The sequence below is a fragment of the Neophocaena asiaeorientalis genome, unplaced genomic scaffold (assembly GCF_003031525.2).
Source record: "Neophocaena asiaeorientalis asiaeorientalis breed wild unplaced genomic scaffold, Neophocaena_asiaeorientalis_V1.1 scaffold87, whole genome shotgun sequence".
Lineage (NCBI taxonomy): Eukaryota > Metazoa > Chordata > Mammalia > Artiodactyla > Phocoenidae > Neophocaena > Neophocaena asiaeorientalis.
The window spans coordinates 4697891-4704801 of record NW_020175432.1 but is presented as its reverse complement, the minus strand read 5'-3'; the positions used below and the strand labels follow the sequence as shown (position 1 = coordinate 4704801).

Below are 6911 nucleotides of genomic sequence, written 5' to 3'. Positions count from 1 at the left end.
CCAGTGGCGGATCCTGGCTCTGGTCGCTGCCTCAACATTTCCATCTCGGTGCTGCCGCGTCCCAGACACGCACGGAGGGCCCGGGAAAGCACTTTCCGGCGCTCCCGACGCCCTCGCACCTGGATCCTGGACGCTGCGAGCAGCGGAAGTGGCAGTGGAAGTGGCAGCGGCCCCTAGGGGGCGCCTGGCCTTGAATGGAAGATGCACCCCCTCTCCCCACCTCCGGCCCCGCCCCTCAAGACACCCAGAGTCCCACCCCTGTCCCTCTCTGCATTCTAGTTTCCAGAGTCCCATCCTTCCTCTCTGGGGCCCCAGAGACGCCCCTCTTCAGATTATTTGAGAAATAACCCAATTGTAGTTCATTGTTTTCCTCACCCCCCTGAATAAAGTCGCCAGTTAGAGCACGTGATGTGGCTGCTTTTTGGGGGAAGTAAGTGCAAAGGAGAGTTGCCAGAAAGTGATAGTTGTCTCTCAAATCTTCAGGTGCTAAAGTTAGCGACTGATTCACAGGAGCATGTAAATGAGGGCTTGTCTACACCCTGGAGCATCAGTCACAACTTGGAATATCCAGGTGTCAGAAGTGGGGAGGAGGACTTCCTGGTGGCCAGTGGTTAAGAATCCACTTGCACCACAACTACCGAGCCTGCACTCTAGAGCCCGCGAGCCAAAACTACTGAGCCTGTGCGCCTAGAGCCCGTGCTCCACAATAAGAGAAGCCACAGCAATGAGAAACCCGCGTACCACAATGAAGATTAGCCCCTGCTCTCCACAACTAGAGAGAAAGCTCACACGTAGCAACGAAGACCCAATGCAGCCAAAAATTAATTAAAACAAAAACAAAAACAAAACACCGCTGGGCCTGTTTAATCAGAGGCGAAGGCCATAAAGGGTTTCTGGAGGTCTGTACAAGTCAGGAAGCTTCTTGGTGGGACTGGTGGCACACAGTGGGAGAGCACACCTCCTCTCCTTGTCAGTCCCTCTTCTGGACCCCTCCCCATTTTTAAAAAATTTATTTATTTTTGGCTGCGCTGGGTCTTCGTTGCTGTGCACAGGCTTTCTCTCTAGTTGCAGTGAGGGGGGGCTACTCTTCATTGGGGTGCGCGGGCTACTAATTGCAGTGGCTTCTCTTGTGGAGCACCGGCTCTAGGCGCGTGGGCTCAGTAGTTGTGGCGCACGGGCTTAGTTGCTCCGCAGCATGTGGGAATCTTCCCAGACCAGGGATCGAACCCGTGTCCCCTGCATTGGCAGGCGGATTCTTAACCACTGTGCCACCAGGTAAGTCCCAAGGGTGTCTTCTTCTTTCCTTCCTCCGCTTCTCCCAAATGTCATTCCTGGACCTAAAGCAAAGGACTTACTCAGATTCAGGATTTGGGTTGTAAACACACTGTAACCACTGGACCGCCAGGAAAGTCCCATGTAAGCACTACCCTTCATCCTCCTCCTTATCCACAGGCTCTAGGAGAACCAGCTTCCTCACCTGGAAACAGGGGCAATATCCCTTTTAGTTCTATTCAATAGAGCAAGATTGGTGGATGCCTCGTGTGTCCAGGCACTGTGTTAAGATAGATAGATCAGGCCCATTCCCTGACCTCAGTGACGGCGAAATAGCATAAGCAGCAAAGTGTCCCACTGGGAGAGTAGTAGACAGGCATCTTTCAGATGCCAGAGACAAACTCAGTTCAAAGTGCCTTTAGCCAAGACAGTGATAAGCTTCAGGAATGGCTGTCTCTAGGTTCTTAAATGATGTTACGAATCTATCTGTATATATATTTTTTCTTGGCTGTACTCTGGGACAGGATCTCCTCACAGTAGCAAAGATGGACCAGCAACTCCATGATTTTGTTGATTAAAATGGGCCTATTTCTCTGTAAAACCAGCAAAGTTCCCAGAGCTGGCTCTCATTGATCCAGCCTCCTCATAAGCCCATTACCAAGCCAATAATTGTGTCAAGGGGCGTGCTGTACTCTCACTGGCCTGATTTGGGTTATGCTTGTACCTAAACGTCCACGGTGGGGTGAGCTCCATCTGAACCACATGGACTGATGATGGGGGAGGGGTGTCCCCCCCTAAAGAAAATCAGGTGATGAAAGCAGGAGAAGGGGAAGGAGTGCTGGTCAGGGAGTCATGATATATTGACCACAGAGACTGGTGGTTATGACCTTGACTCTGTAGTGTATCTACCTGGGTTCACATCCCAGTTCTACCATTTACTCACTCTGTAACCTCGGGCATGTTGCCCAGCACTTATGAGCCTCAGTTTCTTCATGTGTAAAATGGGGATAATAATTGCTCCTCTCGTAGGGTTATTGGGAGAATCGAATGAGACAAACAACTCCAAACTTAATGGTGTAAAACAGCAATCATTATCTTTCATGGTTCTGGAGTTTCCCTGGACTCAGCTGGATGGCTATTGTTCAAGGTCTCTCATGCAGTTGCAGAGAGTGGCTGGGGCAGAGTCACACTCAACGTATCTGGTGGTTGGTACTGGCTCTTGCCTTAAACCTCAGCTAGGGCTGTCAGCCAGAATTAACTACACGTGGCCAATCATAGTGGCTTGGGCTTCCTCATAACATGGCGTTTGGGTTCTAAAGGTACATGTCCCAAGAAAGAGAGCCAGGTGGAAGTTGTCTCACCTTTGACGACCTAGCCTTAGAAGTCAAACTGTGCTGGAATTCCCTGGCTGTCCAGTGGTTAGGACTCGGCACTTTTCACTGCTGGGGCCCAGGTTCAACCCCTGCTCAGTAAACTAAGATCCTGCAAGCCAGGTGGTGAGGCCAAAACAAAACAAAAAAAGGTCACACGGTGTCACCTCTGCTTTCTATTCACTAACGTAAGTCACTAAAGACAAAAGGGAGGTGCCCGAGACTCCACCTCCAAATGGGAAGGATGTCAAATACAATGCTTAGAAAGTGACTGGCACGTAATTAATTAACACTCAATAAATGCAGACATCATCCATGATCACTGTTGTTGTTGATGATGTTTTTTTTTTTTTTTTGCGGTATGCGGGCCTCTCACTGTTGTGGCCTCTCCCGTTGCGGAGCACAGGCTCCGGACGCGCAGGCTCAGCGGCCATGGCTCACGGGCCCATCCGCTCCGCGGCATGTGGGATCCTCCCGGACCGGGGCAGGAACCGGCGTCCCCTGCATTGGCAGGCGGACTCTCAACCACTGCGCCACCAGGGAAGCCCGTTGATGATGTTTTATATGTACTGTTATTGTGACAAGGAGGATAAGCAGGTATTCAAGGAAGAGGAGTGAGGTAAGCCTTTGAAGGAGCTCCAGGTAGATGACCAGAACACAGGGAAGGGCGTTTCAAGCAGGCCTGAAGATTTCAGGTTCTGGGGAACTCCCAGCTGCTCAAAACGCCTGGAACAGAGCATGGGAGCTGGGGTCAGATCACAGAAGGACGTGAATGCCTTGCAAATTACTTGGACCTGTTGATAAGGGGTATGAGAGCCATGGAAGGTTTAAGCAGGGGAAAGTTCATCAGACTGACACTCTTGCTTACAAGCAGGTCTGGGGGAGGGTGAGACTGGAGGTGAGGGGCACCAGTAAGGACCTTGGGACGAGAACTGAAAGATGGCCAGAAGGGGATGAATGAGAGTCAGAGGAATAACCCACAAGGCTGTCCTGAGGAGAGTGGGACTGATCATTTGAAACTTTCAAGAAGCAGGGGTTGTTTTCAACCTCATTTGAAATAATACCCTGGGGATCTTTGGCAGGTTTGGTGTGGGACTCTGAACTTCACATTTCTTTCTATTTTTTTTTTCTAGCCATATTTAATTATTAAATACAACTGTATTTATTTGTGACCGGCTTATACCTGCTTTGTGGGTTTTTTTAAATTAATTAATTTATTTTATATTTATTTTTGGCTGTGTTGGATCTTCGTTTCTGTGTGAGGGCTTTCTCCAGCTACAGCGAGTGGGGGCCACTCTTCATCGCGGTGTGCGGGCCTCTCACTGTCGTGGCTTCTCCCGTTGTGGAACACAGGCTCCAGACGCGCAGGCTCAGTAGTTGTGGCTCACAGGCCCAGCCGCTCCGCGGCATGTGTGATCTTCCCGGACCGGGGCACGAACCCATGTCCCCTGCATTGGCAGGCGGATTCTTAACCACTGCGCCACCAGGGAAGGCCCTCTTTCTATTTTTTTTTTTTTTGACTCACGTATTCATTCTTTATTTCCCACCCAATTCCATCTTGTGATTCTCTTGGTTCTCTATCACGGTCTTTGGAAGGTTGTCTCAGTTCCAAATAGCTGGACTCCACATTTTGTACTCCCTGGTGAGCTTGATGCTGCTGGTCTGGGAACCCCACTTTGAATAGCCAAGGATCCCTAGACTTTTGTTAGTAGAAATATTTGCGAGTTACAGCTTTAGGGTACCCACTCGTTTCTGCTTGTCACCAGATGGGAAGAAAGAGGCGAGCAGTTTCTCCTTATCTTTTTTTAAAAAATATTTATTTATTTATTTTTGGCTGCATTGGGTCTTAGTTGCAGCACGCTGGATCTTTCGTTGCGGCATGCGGGATCTCTCGTTGCGGCGCATGGGCTCTTCATTGCGGTGCACGGGCTTTTCGTTGCAGTGCACAGGCTCAGTAGTTGCTGCATGTGGACTGAGTTGGCCCCCCGCATGTTGGATCTTAGTTCCCCAACCAGGGGTTGAACCAGTGTCGCCTGCATTGCAAGACTGATTCTTTTTTCTTTTAAATTTATTTATTTATTTATTTATTTTTGGCTGCATTTGGTCTTCACGGCTGCGCACAGGCTTTCTCTAGTTGCGGCAAATGTGGGCTACTCTGTTGTGGTGCGCAGGCTTCTCACTGCGGTGGCTTCTCGTGTTGTGGAGCACAGGCTCTAAGCACGAGGGCTTCAGTAGCTGTGGCTCACGGGCTCCAGAGCGCAGGCTCAGCAGCTGCGGCACACGGGCTTAGCTGCTCCGCGGCATGGGGGATCTCCCCGGACCAGGGATCAAATCGTGTCCCCTGCACTGGCAGGTGGATTCTTAACCATTGCGCCACCAGGGAAGTCCCTGAAAGGCTGATTCTTAATCACTGGACCACCAGGGAAGTCCCTCTCCTTATCTTACCAAGGCAAATTCCATCAGCAGTCAGAGGGCCTATAATTTCAAGATGAATTGTAATTTTAATAATTCTGAGAGGGAGAGGCAAGTCTGAGATACTCTGCATATATGGCATAGAAAACGGCAGAATTACAAATGGAATCAGGTTCTGTAATGTTTTGCAACTATAGTGACAACCACAGGCAGAGGCGTGAATAGAAGATGGCTTTAGGTGGGAAAATGGGGTGGACATGGCTCCTCCCCAAGGTCTGCCCTCATCACCTCTGCTCTAGGGCCTTCTTATAGCCAGGTACTCTCATCTCAGGGTCTCTGCACTTGCTGTTCCCACACCTTAGAACCCCTTTACCCTCCTGTTATCTGTTCCACCCCTCTCACCCTTCAGATCTCGGCCTGTCAGGTCCTCAGTCTCTATGAGCCCCAGGCTGGAGCTGGCCTCCCCATACGCACTCCAGGGTCCCTCTGTCCTCAATGGGAGGTTTGGGACCCTTTATGGCTGGTCAGCACGGGCTTCCCCTGTCCAGCACGGGACGCGCAGAGCGCAGAGGTGCTCTCTCATGAACTGAACTGCACCCACTGCCCCCCAACAAATTCGTATGTTGAAGCTGTAACCCCCAGTACCTCCGAATGTAACTATATTTAAAGATAAATCTGTAAAGAGGCAACTAAGGTAAAATGAGGTCCCATGAGTGGGGCCTAATCCAATGAGTGGAGTCCTTATAAGTAGCGATTAGGACACAGACACACACAGAGGGATGTGATGACATGGGAAAAAGATGGCCATCTACAAGCCAAGGAGAGAGGCCTCAGAAGAAATCAACTCTGCTGATATGTTTATCTTGGACTCTCAGCCTCCAGAACTGTGAGAAAATTAATTTCTGTTGGTTAAGTGTCCCAGTCTATGATATTTCTTATGGCACCCTTGGCTGACTAATAATACACACTCCATAATACTCCCACCATGCCCCGGGTTTCTGTTATCAGAGCATTTATTACAAAGTGAAGAGCCATTCTCTCTTCCTTTCCATTAAAATCTCACTATTCTGGTGACTTCCCTGGTGGTCCAGTGGTTAGGACTCTGTGCTTCCACTGCAGGGGGCACGGGTTTCGATCCCTGGTTGGGGAACTAAGATCCCACATGCCGCATGGCGTGGCCAAAACAATTAATTAATTTTAAAAAAATCAGTCTTACTGTTCAGGAGTTCCCTGGTGGTCTAGTGGTTAGGATTCAGTGCTTTCACTGTTGTGGCCCAGATTCAGGGAACTGAGATCCTGTAAGACTTGTGGCCAAAAAATAAAAAAACAAAAAAAAGTGAAATAAAATCCTACTGTTTACTGTTCAAGTCAAGGTTGTGGGGGGAGGGTCAACAGTGGGGAGGATGGGAGGATATAGAGCCTCTCCCAACCCCCAGGAACCAATTCTTGACTCTTTACCCCAGATATTCCATTCCCCTCGCCACGGATTACTTCAGGCATAGACATGTCCTACCTTCAGCTAGGAAGGGACAGGGTGGCTGCTTGGAGATGAGGCCTTTGGAGGTTGGGATGTGATGTCTGGAGCTGCTGCAGCCATCTTGGTACGATAAGAGGTTAAAAAAAAACCCACCAAAATTGGCAAAACAGAAGATGGATTAAAAAAAGTGTCTTGGGCCTCCCCTGGTGGCACAGTGGTCGACAGTCCACCTGCCGATGCAAGGGACACGGGTTCGTGCCCTGGTCCGGGAAGATCCCACATGCCGCGGAGCGGCTGGGCCCGTGAGCCATGGCTGCTGAGCCTGTGCGTCCGGAGCCTGTGCTCTGCAACGGGAGAGGCCGCAGCGGTGAGAGAGGCCC

At 50.1% G+C, this 6911-nt stretch overlaps 1 protein-coding gene across 1 annotated transcript in view; it reads left to right on the top strand.

Moving 5' to 3' along the window:
* RTBDN (retbindin) overlaps positions 1–177 on the top strand; it is a 6896-nt gene extending 6719 nt beyond the window's left edge. The window contains exon 7 of the mRNA XM_024767602.1: positions 5–177. Coding sequence (XP_024623370.1) covers positions 5–177 — 173 coding nt within the window. The remainder of the gene's footprint in view (positions 1–4) is intronic.
* Positions 178–6911: the final 6734 nt, after the last annotated feature.